We start from the raw sequence: 13,816 nt of genomic DNA on the forward strand, positions 1-13,816 counted from the left end.
TTTGAACAAATTAAATATATTTAGAAAAAATGAAATGTCCTAAGTTACCATTGTGTTCTTCTTTTGTTTTTAGTGAACTTGTAAACAAAAAAGCTCCCATTTCAAAAAAACAAGATCCCAAATCATATATATGTTTACAATGATTACATTTACCTAAGCAACATACATACATGTTCAATTTAAAGATGTTAACTAAATTTCTGTGACAAATATGCTTTTTAAAATATATATAAACCAAGAGCATTGTGAAGTTAATGCAGAGTCCTGAGGATAATCTAGTAGTCACGAAGTTTTTCTTAAGTTTTCACTTTAAATGCTGTTATTTCTAACACAGGTAAGCAGGCAGTCTTTCATATGCTCAAACACTGGAATCTCTGGTTGCTACCATATCAGCTGGCTTGCAAACAAGAAGCCAACTATTTTAAGAATGTTTTCAGTGAACAACTAGCAAACCCTAGGGCTGGCTAAACCCTAAGAATGCACAATAGTGAGCATATACAACCATCACAACTGTGGGTGAACACTGTTCATCCCATTCTTCTGAAATGAGATCTCAAAGCTGTCTAGTTAAAAGTAAAAGATGTTCACAAAAAATTGGCATATGCACAATTTCTCCACCTATTTGTGTGTGTCAACCATTTAGTTCACTTTTCCACTTGAAATAAATGGAATAGAAAACTGGACACCATGTTTCACTATCTCAGTTAATATTTACAATTACAACAATGCTTCCCAGAGCCAGTTTATACTGAAATTAAGTTCTTTACACCAAAGAAATGGTTGTCCACAACCACTGGCTAGTGTACATATGAACTAAAATGTCTAGATTTGGGGAGAAACTAAAGCTGCTCCAATCATCGGCACTCCTTCGTCTGTTCCTTGATTCATGCTTAGCAACCTGTGGGGGTTGGGGCCTGCTGACCCTGCCCACTTGAAGAGGCTGCTGATTGTGCTGCTTTCTGCTTTAACGTTGTCCAATCAAATGTGTAGTCATACTGGTGGTTCAGGGTCCTGAAAAGAATGCGGAAGAGCTGCCTCAGATACATGTAATTCGGGGCTTCTTCAAAGCGCAGCCCACGGCAATAGTTTAAGTACATGGCAAATTCTGCAGGAAAGCCCTTACACAATACTTCAACCGGAATGGACATCTTCTTTTCACTAATCTTCTCATATTTCTGTACCTTTGTTGCAGCCTTTAGTCCTTGCCATGGCAGGCTGGTTCTATTAAAATACATCAAAACATATCCTAACGATTCCATGTCATCTCGGCGACTCTGTTCAACACCAAGGTGTGCATTGATGCTAGCATACCGCGCAGTGCCTGTGAGATTTTTATCTTCTCTGTATGGTATGTGTTGCCTTGTCCTGTTGTCTCTGTACTTTTTGGCCAAACCAAAATCAATAAGGAATAACTTATTACAGTGACGCCCAATGCCCATTAGGAAGTTATCTGGTTTAATGTCTCTGTGTATAAAGTTCTTTGTATGCACATATTCAACTCGACTGATCATCTGGTCAGCTAGCATCAGTATAGTTTTCATGGTGAAGCTTCTCGAACAGAAATTGAAGAGGTCTTCCAGGCTGGGTCCCAGAAGATCCATGACCAGCACATTGTGGTCTTTTTCCTGCCCGTACCAGCGAATGTGGGGGATGCCGACCCCGCCCTGGAGAATCTTATAGAGCTTGCTCTCGTACAGCAGCTGCGGGTGCCTGGCCTTCAGGGATTCCAGCTTCACCGCCACCTCCTCGCCGTTGGTGATGTTGATCGCCAGATAAATGTCCCCGAAGGAGCCAGACCCGATCTTCCGCACGAGTTTGTATTTCCCGCGGACAGTGAATTCGGCCTGAGAGCTGCTGCAGCTCGCCATCCTGAGACGGTCTCCAGCGGGGCTGAGGCCAAGCCCGACACCTCGGAGAGGAGGACAGAGGCCTCTGGGCTGGGCCCTGAGCAACTCTGCAGAGGTGGGCGGCCGGAAACGGAAACGGTGGCTCTCGGTGTCACAGGGCCCAGAATCCCCCAAGGGGACCCTAATCACCTCTGCTCCGTCAGGCTGCTCCTTTTCGGGCCGCCGTTCCTAAGGGGTTCTCGAGGTTCCCAGGCTGGGCCACTTGGTTTCTGGGCTTTCGTGACGTCGCGGGCTGGAAAAGGGGTGCGTTGAGTTAGGACAGGGTTACCGCTGCCCCCACCGCCATAGCCTCCCACCCCGAGGCCCCGCTGTCTCTGTTACTCTGCGGCTCTGTCATTTTGTTACTCACCTGGTGATGCCATCTTGTTACTCCACCAACGCCGCTGCCATCTTGTTATTCTGGCTCCACCAACGCAAAATGGCGCCTTCCCTGGAGCTGCTGCTTCCGGGCGCAGAGCACTCTGGGAAAGGGGCGTCAGGCGCTGACCCGGAAGGAGCCCCAGGGAGAAGGAGGGTGGAAGCGACCCGCTAGAGGAGCGTCACAGCTGCGCATGCGTATTCTCACGGAATTAGTTCTTCCGCAGGTGAACCTTTGAAGTGTCAATGCTTTGAATGTATGGGGTTGAATTAGAGCCTCTTCCTTTGGAAAGTGATAGTTCAGAGATGGAAGTGCTTCTTCATTGGTTATCATGTGGGCCTTGTGTGCGGTCCTTCATTCTCTTGGCATTGCTTTTTACCTAAAAATCAGATTTGTGTGTGTGTATTTTTTTTTTTTTTAAGAAGGAACGTTTCTTCACTTTTTTCTATGCTTCACTCTGTATCAACAATACAACTCGCCCCTCCACTGCAGAGTGGAGAGCCACACCCTGAAGGCAGCCGGGATGAAGTCTTATGCTCTCACCATGGACCCAATGCAAACTTGTGACCTAAGTGGGGGAGAGGCCAGGTCATAAAGCAGCAGTCGCCCAGGATGCCAGAGCAGTGGCCATTGGCTTGATCGTAGTGTGCTTTGCTAATTAATACATGGTAACCATTGAGGACACATGGATCAGCACCAGAGTGAAAAGGTACAGTTTATAGAAACTTGACTACTGTCGACTTCAGTGTTTTTTATCTGCAATGACACCCTCATCAAAATTCAGTGGTAACTCTTAACATTTTACTAAGATGAAGTGATTTATTTCAATAAATCAAAAATTGCAACAATGCCATCGAATGCTTTCCATGTCTCTTGGATTCATGCTCCTTTGTTATTTTGGAGTCAAAATACTTAGTTCCTTTTAAAAATTGTTCCACCCACTCATTTATTACACTAAAAATGTCCCAGACACTAAGACCTATAGGTATAAATACTAACAAAAAGAGGCATCTGCCAGCAAAGACTTTTAATCTTATTTGGGTAATTTATACATATTGTAAATGCTATATGAAAATTCAATAGTGCCAGATAACATCTTTTTGATGATGTTTGTCAGATATAGCCTTTGGTACATCATGTCTATAAATGTACCTAATTAGCTTGTGGGGGATTAAGAAATGACATTTCTAAGGTATTATTTATTGTCAGTCTATTTATAGTAGTGGAGTTAGCTCCCTGAAAGTGCCTTCAGTTCTTAAAAACATGCTGAAATGCACCCTTTTAATAAGTCACTCAACCCCCCACCTCAGCCGCATCTTCACCACCTGAAAAAATTCAGAGGGCACATTATTGAACAAGCTCCTTGACAGTTCCATGTATTTCCAATGAATAGATGCTTCTCAGTCCCCATTGTTTGCCATGTTCACAGGACTCAGTTAATGAAATGGCTAATTAGATTTCTGTAATCCTGTAGTCATTGTGTTTGAGGTGACATTTTGTTGGTATTTCTCTTGTGGCTCCTTCAGTGTGATAGGAAATATTTTCCATTAGCCAACTTGGCTCTTGTTATTTTGCTGGAATGGCAGTTCCCTCTGTCTGTATAATGAAATCATTGCCCTCCTAAATACAGCTCTGCCACTCAGCATTTAAATAGAAAAGAATAGGAAAATGATCATCTGATTAGGCAAACAGGCCCATGTTCAAAATCCGTTTCCGAAATCAAATAGAATTGCATTGAGTTCAGTGTGGAGGAATGACTTAGGTATTATTACATACTATAGTACATATTCACTGACTAGCAGAATGTGGAAGGATTTAAAGTTCTAAATTCTTATTCTTATTATCTGTAAGAACCAAATTCTTGAAAAAGTAGGGGCAAGAAGATTAATTTAGGCTGCTTTTTTAGACTCTTAAAAACTGTATTACAGCTAAGAAGTGGAAGATCATGACCAATATCACAATTCAAGTACTAAATACAAATTATTTAAAATATTGGAATGATAATAGTGCAATTTAGAACTTGATAATTGTCTTGTATAGAAATAAAAGGGATTTATATATTTGAATTTTAATTAATATAAATTTATTTTCTACAAGTTTTAATAATTTTCATTTTGAACCACCTTTTGATTAGTGCAGAAATACATTTTGAGAGTCACCTCTAACCAATTGGTTTCAGCCCTTCACTTCTGAAAGTCAGAAAATAAGCAATGAACTAGTTTTAAACAATACTCCTCTGAATGCCAACTAGTCAACAACAGTTTCATTCGAGTAGCCACAACTCTATAGATTATGCCTACTTAGCTATACCTTTAGAAGTAAAGTTAGCAAATTCCTAAACACCATGCTTCCTTGAATACTTATATAAGATCAATAGTTTGCTATGCTCAGAGAGACTGTGCCTGAAGAGCATAGCCTTCCATTATTATAGTGAACTATAAAGTCAGCTTTGTCTTTTTATTTCAGATATGGAATGGTTATTTCATCATCCTTCAGACCCCACTACACACTTGCATTATGTTTCTCTAGAGAAATAGAGACAAAGATATATTTATCTATATCAATATAGATAAAAATATATATCCTAACATATATCTTGCTTTCACACTCATCTTCCACTTCTAGTTTCTAGTTTACTCTCAATAAATGATCTATATTTAGCCCAAAAGTAGAGAAATAGGAGTAATGAAGCCTTGATCACACACAATACCTTCCTTAATATGACTTGTATCTTCTGTGATGCTTTTCATTCTCCAAAGGACCTCTACCAAGCTCACCCTATGGTGAGCACTGGCATAGGACACAAATATTTCCATGTTTTTTATCCATTCAGTGAGCTCTATCTTACATATCTCTTCCTCAAATTTATTTATCATTAATTTTCCAATGTTGTTCCATCCAAGTCCCTGACCACCAGCCTAACAATTGGCTATAGTCTGAATCAGCATGTAATTGCATATCTTGCCTTTTGCCTTTCAAGCAAAATGAACAACCAGATGTTCTATCCACTAGCAGTGGTTCTCAACCTTTCTAATGCTGCGACCCTTTAATACAGTTCCTCATGTTGTGGTGACCCCCAACCATAAAATTATATTCGTTGCTACTTCATAACTGTAATTTTGCTACTGTTAATGAATCGTAACGTAAATATCTGTGTTTTCTGATGGTCTTAGGCTCGACAGCAGTGGTTCTCAACCTGTGGGTCGCAACCCATAGGTTCTCAACAGGTTGAGAACCACTAGAAGGGTCACCTAAGACCATCGGAAAACACAGATATTTACATTATGATCATTAACAGTAGCAAAATTACAGTTATGAAGTAGCAACAAAAATAATTTTATGGTTGGGGGTCACCACAACATGAGGAACTGTATTAAAGGGTCTCGGCATTAGAAAGGTTGAGAACCACTGCACTAGGGAAGTCCCTTCATCACTGTCCTTCTGGGATGTCCCAGAGAAGGCCTGTAGTATTATACCTGTCCACTTTTAGGTGGTGCCTGCATATCCTACAGAACCATCTGTACACTGGGCCTCCTCTTCCTCTGTCAAGTGATCAGAGGGAATTTCCCATGAAACTATAGGTGCAGACTTGGGGAGAGAAGCAGAATGAGGACCATGAGCATTTGAGTCATTTTCCCATGTAACTAACTTTGTACCTTCAGATTCTGCTTAGGCTGTTCATTATGGATGTCCTGAAGTTCCATGACTCGCTGTCTGGAAGCTGGAGAACCAGGAAAGCCAGTGCTACAATTCATTCTGAGTCCAAAGGGCTGAGGACCATGGGAGCTCAATAATGTAAGTCCAAGTCCAAGTTGAAGAAGGCCTAAGAACCAGGAGCACCAATGTCCCAGAGCAGGAGATGTCCCAGCTCAGGCAGAAAGTACTAGTAAATAATGCCCTCCCTCCCCTTGTTTGATTCAGTCTGCCAATCCAAATGCTAATCTCTTACAGAAACATCCTCATATACATACCCAGAAGTAATGTTTTACTAAGTACAGTTAAGTGGACACAAAATTAACCATCACAAAACATAAAAATATTTTTACAACCCAGCCATTTTTCTTCATCTGCACTGGGTAGCCCAAGATAGCTTTACATTCCCTGGGTTATATCCTACTTCATTATTTGCCCATAATTTTTCTATATGTTCTTTTTCACATTATTAAAATTTTAATTTTATCCACCTATTTTAATACTTATTTGTTTTATTTTAAGACTTTTTCAAAGAAATTCATTTAAAGAAAAAATCTAGTATACATTTGATTAAGTGGATTCCCACAAAATATTTGGCCATTATTGCCTCCTTATATAGCCACTCACATAAACATGTTCTTGGAATGATGGCTTAGAAAATTGTAGAAGCAAACAATGAAGGAAATATTCCATGTAAATGGGTTTAGTGAAATACAGAAAACAAAGCAATCACCCAATAAATAATAAGCAATAATTATTATTATTTTTAATGGAATGATTTTATTAAAGGAAACTACTCCAAATTTTGACAAAAGAAAATTCATTAGAGCATTATCTTTCATATAACAAGAGAAAGAAAAGGCATAAATCTTAAGAGGGCCATCAAAATAGCTTTAAATTCCAAATGGAACTTTCAGCATAGGCAATGAGGAAAATGTGCCCATATACCTCAAAGGGGAGTAAATATAATGTAGGAGACACTTGAGAAAATTACTTCAAAATTTTGTACAGCATTTTATAATCACTTTTCAAACCACCATCACACTTAAGGAGAATAAAATGTGAAGAAAGTAAATGACTTCAATTAAGATTCTTTAATACTCAAGTCCAGTAGTCAACAATCACTTTTATTTTAATCTACTTTGTATTTGATTCACTTAGAATGTTTTTAAATATGTTGAAATAGATTTGCAAGTAGCATATAAGGCATATCTGAAGAAGAGGCCCAATTAAATGCCCAATTAAATAATTATTAATTTTTTAAACTTATCTGTAATCATTATAGTCTCAATTCACATAAGACAGAGTGTAAGTAATAAAGCCACCTTACCATTTGACATTCTTTTTAAGCCATAGACATCATTTTTCTGTTCAGCTTACTCCAATCACATTAGGGGAAATACTATTTGAAAATAAATAGCATGTCCTTTAAACCTCTATTGCTGTGCAGTTTAGGATAAGGAAATAAAGAACTTTATCTCAAAAAATATTAATGGGTCTCTACTAGATCTTATTTCAGATAAATTCCCATTACTTACAAAGAGTTTTCTGATTTCTCCTAGGATAGTTTTAAAAACATGATTATCTTCTTTCTTAGAGACGGATTCATCTGTCAAACAGTATCCCCAATGACTGTTTGTACACTGAATACCTTAAAAATAGATCAGAAGTAAAAGCACAAGCAATACATTTTTTTTAAATTTTCAAACTGGGTTCCTTTTAACTAACATATCTTTCTCCCTTGATGCTTTGGCTTTTAAAGAGCTTTATAAAAGATAGTAATTGGTCTTATACTTTTTGAAATTTCTTAAGAGCATTAGTCTCTTCTGTAGTTCAGCTTACCCATAAGAGAGATGGGAAAATGTGCTAATGTGAAAAGTTATTCACAAAATTTTTGCCCTAAATATGGAAAAATTTTAGTTGTGGCCACTGTAATGATTTAAATACTCAGGGTACGCATTAAATTTTTTAAACCTTCTTTTCCACTGATCCAGACCCTGATAAAGATTTAAAATAAAAGAGCATAAGAGAATAATAAAGGAAGAACAACTGTACTTGTATTAAATAACACTAAACTCATTCTAGTCATCCTCTTTTTGTGTGTGCATTATTCCCAAACACTTTTATATAAGTGTTGTATTTGGTTTTGTGGAATGAACAGAAGCTATGAAACTACATGAAGTGGATTTAAACATAGTTTAGCTAAATACTGCACAAAGTAATTATCCCCTAATAGCCTAAGTTTTCTCATCTACAAAATGAATGTAATAATGGCTATCTTATATATTTTCTATTAGCATTGCATGAGATAAGCATAATATCCCTGGATAAAAATTTAATAGGACAGACTAAAGGGCCCAGATACAAACCCACATAATATAGTCACTTGATCTTTAGCAGTGAAGTAAGAGCAATAGAGGGTGGGGCAAAAGTAGTATTACAGTTGTTTGCATGGAAAATAATACAATAATTAATAAACATACAAGAATAAACTCTGTATTTCTCATACTCATAACTGCAGATCTACTTTTGACCACCGTGTAGAATGGAGAAAAGATAGTCTTTTCAACAAACGATACTCTGGTAACTGGACATTCACATGCCAATAAATACCAATAAATAAATAAATAAATAAATAAATAAATACCAATAAATCTAGACACAGACCTTTCGTAAAATTAACTCAAACTGGATTGTAGACCTAAGTGTAAAATTCAAAACTATAAAACTCCTGGAAGATAACAAAAAAGAAAATATAGATGACCTTGGTTTTGGCAATGGATTTTTAAATACCACATCAAAGGCACAATCCTTGAAATAAGTAATTGAATAGCTGAACTTCATTAAAATTAAGAACTTCTGCTCTGCAAAAGACACTGTCAAGAAAATGAAAAGAGAAAACAATCTAATTAACAACTGCTATCTAAAATATACAAAGAACTCTTAACAATAAGATAACACAATTTAAAAAAATAAGTCAAACATTTCAATAGACATCTCACCAAAGATATACTGATGACAAGTAAGCATATGAAAAGATGTTCCACATATCAATAAGAAACTGAAAATTAAAACAACAGTTAAATGTCACTACACACTTAGCAGAATGGCCAAATACAAAACACTGAGAATACCAAATACAGATGAGGATGTGAAGCAACAGGAACTCTGATTCATTGCTGGTTGGAATACAAAAATGGCACAGCTATTTTGAAAGACAGTTTGGCAATTTACTACAAAATGGTACATACTCTTACCAAGCAATACAGCAATCATACTCCTTGGTATTTACCCAAATGAGCTGAAAAATGATGTCCACACAAAAACTTACACAAATGTATATAGCAATTTTACTTACAATTGCCCAAACTCACAATCTAACAAGATATCCTTCAGTACATGAATGGATAAATAAACTGTAGTCCATTGAGCTGATGGAATATTATTCAAAGCTAAAAAGCAATGAGCTATCAAGGCATAAAAAGATATCAGGTACCTTTAATGCATATTACTAAGTGAGAAAAGTAAATCAGAAAAGGCTATATCCTGTATAATTCCAATAACATGACATTCTAGAAAAGACACAACTCTGCAGATAGCAAAATGGTCTGGGGTTGCCATGGGTTAAGGGGGAAGGAGGAATGAATAGAGCACGAAGGGTTTTTAAGGCAGTGAAACTATTCTGTATGGCTGTAATGGTAGATATATGTTATTATACTTCAGTCAAAACTCATAGAATAGCCCAGCCAATGTGGCTCAGTGGTTGAACATGGACCCATGAACCAGAAGGTCTTTGTTCAATTTGCGGTCAGGGCATATCCTAGGGCTGCGGGCTCCATCCCCAGTGTGGGGCATCCAGGAGGCAGTAGATCAATGATTCTCTGTCATCATTGATGTTTCGCTCTTCTTTCCTCTCTCTGAAATCATTAAAAATATTAAAAAATAAAAACTCATAGAATATACAACACCAAAAGTGAACCTTATGCAAACTATGAACTTTGAATGATAATGGTAAGTCATTACAAGTTCATGGATTGTAACAAAAGTACCATTTTGATGCAGGATATTGACAGTGGGGGAGGTTGTGTGTGTGGGTCAGCAACAGGGGATATATGTAAGCTCTCTGTACTTTCCATTCAATTTTATTCTATACCTAAATCTGCTCTAGAAAATAATCCTGTAAAAATCATTTTTTTAAAAAATCCTGTAAAACAGTAGTTTTAACTAGCTTGGTAAATTAAGAATGCTAAACTGTTAGAAAAAAAATTTATTTTTTCATTTGATATATTAGTAGGTACCATTTGGGCATTCATTGGTAGGAAGGAAGATATTGTGATTTTTCTCTGAGAATGACCATAGACATAGATCTTTTTTAGTTATGGCCACTTTAGGAAGCATTTTCAATCTCTAATCTCAAAATTGGGTTCTACATTTTTTTATTTATTGTTTCTTATATGCTGGCATTAATACTCAATTTGCCTTTTGCTGATTGCCTTTAAGTGTTACTATAACAAACAAATAAAAGAATGCAATAAATCTTTAATATAAGGAATAATGGGGGTGAGGAGCCGGGGGGGTGGTACAGTTTCAAAAGACAGTGAAGGGAACCAAAAACAATGGTTTCTAAGCAAGAAGATTGCCCAATATAGCAAAGCATCTTTACCTCAGTAGGGCTGAGTAAGAATGCTAAAATATTCTCATCAGCAGCAATATTTAATAATCCCAAGAGATAGTAAAATCAAAGTCCTAACTAGCCATCTGTCCAGTATGTAAACTAGGCTACTGCTCTACTGTACCTAGAACTCTCACCCAGTCATCAGTTTCCTTGGAAGTAAGACTCGTGTCACACAACCTTAATCTGCAACTATCTGCCAATCCCTGAGTGCCTATGACCCTGTGATCTCCTGGCAATGATAAATCAATGGTGTCCATAAATAATAAGGGACAAGGCCCATAGCTTTGGGGAGGGTTTACCTGAGAATGTTAAAGCACTTCATACTGTCTGTAAGAATACAGATACCAGGCAAAGTAATAACACAGGACCTGGATAAAGATTTGCATAACATAACCAACTTTGAGCAGAAAATAACTCAAAAACCGGTGACATAAATATGGATAAAAAATTGTGGTCTTTGGAAAGGTTCACTGTACGTGGATTTTAATTCTAGCTCCAAAAGTTATTAACTGATGTCTCTATTTACTTATTCATTCAAAAAAGCATGTTCATTGTTCCAGCCACTGTATATATAACTTTGAGCTGATATTAATATTTCTAATCTTCACTTTCATAATTTATAATGTTAGTAATAATTGCCTACCTAAGTCAGGATAGTTGAAAATGTTGATATGTTGCCAATATTTTAAATGTGTGCATTATACACATGACAGTTATTATCCTATATAATAAAGAGCTAATATGCTAATTAGACCAGAGGGCGGAATGACCTTCCTGAACGACCAGTGGGTGGGGCTGTGGGGCTGTGAGGGCTGAGCCCCTTGCAGGAATTTTGTGCATTGGGCCTCTAGTTAAGTAATAATAACTAAGTCATATTTTATTGTGACATACTATTCACATCTAATGTTTATCTTTCCTAACTTGTATAATACACATACAAACCACCTTTTTTTCCTATTCATGGAAGCATACTATTTTATATAATTAACTGGAATTGAAAGAATCTTACTACATTTTGATACTTAGAGTTTAGCAAAGGTTCTTTAATTTTGTGTGGCTGTGAGGTTGGGTCAGGTGTTTATTTGTGTCTGAGACCACATGTCCTACATTAAAAATAGCACAGTTGGAAACTGAAGTTCCATTTCTAGGCTATTGGGAAACACAAAAGAAAGTGAAATTAAGGATTAAGGGTTCCTACTACTAAGCTGCAGAATACTCATTGTACTAGAGATGCAATGATTCAATTCAATTCCATTGTAGAATGATGTGAAAATGAAACTGATGGGAGAGCAAATGGAAACAGCTGTGTTTTACTGCAACACAGACAGTCTGCACATTTTGCTGCTTATTTATAATGAAAATGAAAATTGTAAGTGACAGGCTGAGGATAGTTTATAAAGCAAACATTTTTGAAGCCTTGGAGGTGCTATTGCTTTTTGAAAGGCAACCATCTGACCCACCTTTTGAATTATGCATGGTCACTGAATTCTGTTACAATGATGGAAACACACACTTTCATATCAAAAGAAAAATGCTTGAGACATAAAACAAAGTTTGATAGAGCCCCAAATATATTATTACTAGTGGCCCGGTGCACAAAATTCATGCACGGGGGGGGGGGGGGAGTAGGAGGTTGCCTCAGCCCAGCCTGCACCCTCTCTAATTGAGGACCCCTTGGGGGATGTCCGACTGCCTCTTTAGGCCTGATCCCTGTGGGCGATCGGACATCCCTCTTGCAATCTGGGACCGCTGGCTCCCAACCACTCACCTGCCTGCCTTCCTGATCATCCCTAATTGCCTCTGCCCGCCTGCCTGATTGCCCCTAACACCTCTGCCTGCCTGTTTGATCACCCCTAACTGCTATCCCCTGATGGCCTGATCTTGCCCCAAACTGCCTCTGCCTGACTGATCACCCCTAACTTCCCTCCCCTGCCGGCCTGATCTCACCCCCAACTGCCCTCCCCTGCTGGCCTGATATTGCCCCCAACTGCCCTTCCTGGCAGGCCTGATCTCAACCCCCAACTGCCACCCCCGCCAGCCTGATCTCGCCCCCAACTGCCCTCCCCTGCCGGCCTGATTGCCCCTACCAGCCTCTGCCTTGGCCCCCACCACCATGGCTTTGTCAGGAAGGAAGTTGGATATCCAGAACATAACCAGTCGACCCGGTCTAATTAGCATATTACCCTTTTAGTAGTATAGATAGATTATATAGGATAGGATTGCTTAAATCGGGGGGGGGGGGGGGTGCCTTTTTCATCAGGAGGAGATGCTCTTGGCAGACAAAAATACATAATCCCTATATCTGGACTGATAGCCAGCCATATGCACTATACTGCCAAACCAGTCATTAAAAAATTGAACCACTTTCTTATACCTTATACCAAACACCTTAAAACCCCTCCTCAGCCCCCACCTTAGGTTCTGCCTTCACAGTTCACCCAGATTAGGTTCTGATTGGTCGGTTTCTGTGCCAGTCAGCATCAAAAGCTCCACCTCCTAGGCGGCCATCAGCTCCTTGCACTTCACCCAGATTAGATTCTGATTGGTAGGTTTCTATGCCAGTAGGTGTCAAAAGCTCCAGCTCCTAGGCAGCCATTGGCTCCTCGCACTTCTCCCAGATTTGGTTCTGATTGGTCGGTTTCTATGCCAGTCAGTGTGAGTAGCTCTGCCTCCTAGGCAGCCATTGGCTCCTCGCACTTTATCCAGATTTGGTTCTGATTGGTCAGTTTCTATGCCAGTCAGAATCTCCAGACCTATCAACAGGCCTGATCAGAGAGGCAGAGCTGATCAGCAGCCCCTGCGGAGGCCCAAGAGAATGAGAGGTGTGGCTTCTGGCCAGGCCCTGAGAGAAAGAGAGGCAAGGGCTGATCAACAGTTGCCATGGAGGCTACGGATCAGACCCTGTTTCTCCCTCCAGGCCTCTCTTCAGTCCTGATCCACAGCCCCCTCAGCAGTCAGTGCTGGGTCACCACAGCAACCCAGCACTGACTTCCAGTATGTTGAGCTTTCAGTTGTTTTGGATGTTATGGACCCTGGGTTTTCATATATTAGGATTTTCTATATTCTAATTCAGAACAGGTTATTGATAAGAATATATCTGGATTAGCCCTAACCTAGGCTCAATGGATAGAGCATCAGGCAGTGGACTCAAGGGCCCCGGGTTCTATTCTGGTCAAGGGCATG

At 38.9% G+C, this 13,816-nt stretch overlaps 1 protein-coding gene and 1 long non-coding RNA gene across 2 annotated transcripts in view; one reads left to right on the forward strand and one right to left on the reverse strand.

The window, feature by feature from the left end:
• Positions 1-690: 690 nt before the first annotated feature.
• Positions 691-2,562, reverse strand: LOC103291036 (casein kinase I-like). Its single transcript, XM_054725635.1, has 2 exons — positions 2,257-2,562; positions 691-2,139 (listed from the first exon to the last, which is right to left on the reverse strand). Exon 2 carries the CDS (start codon positions 1,866-1,868, stop codon positions 891-893), a length of 978 nt encoding a protein of 325 aa, XP_054581610.1. The 5' UTR covers positions 1,869-2,139; positions 2,257-2,562; the 3' UTR covers positions 691-890.
• Positions 2,563-2,711: 149 nt separating this feature from the next.
• The window catches only part of LOC129151287 (uncharacterized), a 29,692-nt gene continuing 18,587 nt past the window's right edge, over positions 2,712-13,816 (forward strand). The window contains exons 1-2 of the long non-coding RNA XR_008558015.1: positions 2,712-2,974; positions 5,928-6,060. This is a non-coding gene — a long non-coding RNA (uncharacterized LOC129151287). The remainder of the gene's footprint in view (positions 2,975-5,927; positions 6,061-13,816) is intronic.

This window comes from Eptesicus fuscus, chromosome 13 (assembly GCF_027574615.1).
Source record: "Eptesicus fuscus isolate TK198812 chromosome 13, DD_ASM_mEF_20220401, whole genome shotgun sequence".
NCBI classification, from domain to species: domain Eukaryota; kingdom Metazoa; phylum Chordata; class Mammalia; order Chiroptera; family Vespertilionidae; genus Eptesicus; species Eptesicus fuscus.

Coding starts and splice junctions, on each gene's coding strand:
- LOC103291036 (XM_054725635.1), bottom strand. CDS start 1,868: ATGGCGAGCTGCAGCAGCTCTCAGGCCGAATTCACTGTCCGCGGGAAA.